This window comes from Cariama cristata, unplaced genomic scaffold (assembly GCF_000690535.1).
Source record: "Cariama cristata isolate BGI_N322 unplaced genomic scaffold, ASM69053v1 scaffold11139, whole genome shotgun sequence".
NCBI lineage: Eukaryota > Metazoa > Chordata > Aves > Cariamiformes > Cariamidae > Cariama > Cariama cristata.
The window spans coordinates 11,402-11,611 of NW_009635256.1; the positions used below are offsets into that span (position 1 = coordinate 11,402).

The following is a 210-nucleotide window of genomic DNA, read 5'->3' on the forward strand; positions in this document are numbered from 1 at the left end:
GTTGCGAGCCCGCCGAGGAGGCGCGGGCTGAGGGGGGAGAGGCGGCGGCAGCCCCGACAGACCTGTGAGCGAGTGGATCTTCTGCTTCAGCTCGGCCCCCGTGCTGTCCAGGCAAAACTTCACGTCGTACTTGTTCTTGTTCCAGATCACCTTCAGCTCCACCAGCTCCTTCCCGCTCTCCGCGTCGCTGCCGTTGCTGACAGACGCCCG

The 210-nt window shown here is 65.7% G+C and overlaps 1 protein-coding gene across 1 annotated transcript in view; it reads right to left on the reverse strand.

Moving 5' to 3' along the window:
* UBFD1 (ubiquitin family domain containing 1) overlaps positions 1-201 on the reverse strand; it is a gene marked incomplete at its 5' end in the record, with an annotated part of 6,351 nt that extends 6,150 nt beyond the window's left edge. The window contains one exon of the mRNA XM_009707466.1: positions 63-201. Coding sequence (XP_009705768.1) covers positions 63-201 — 139 coding nt within the window. The remainder of the gene's footprint in view (positions 1-62) is intronic.
* Between the last annotated feature and the right edge of the window lie 9 nt (positions 202-210).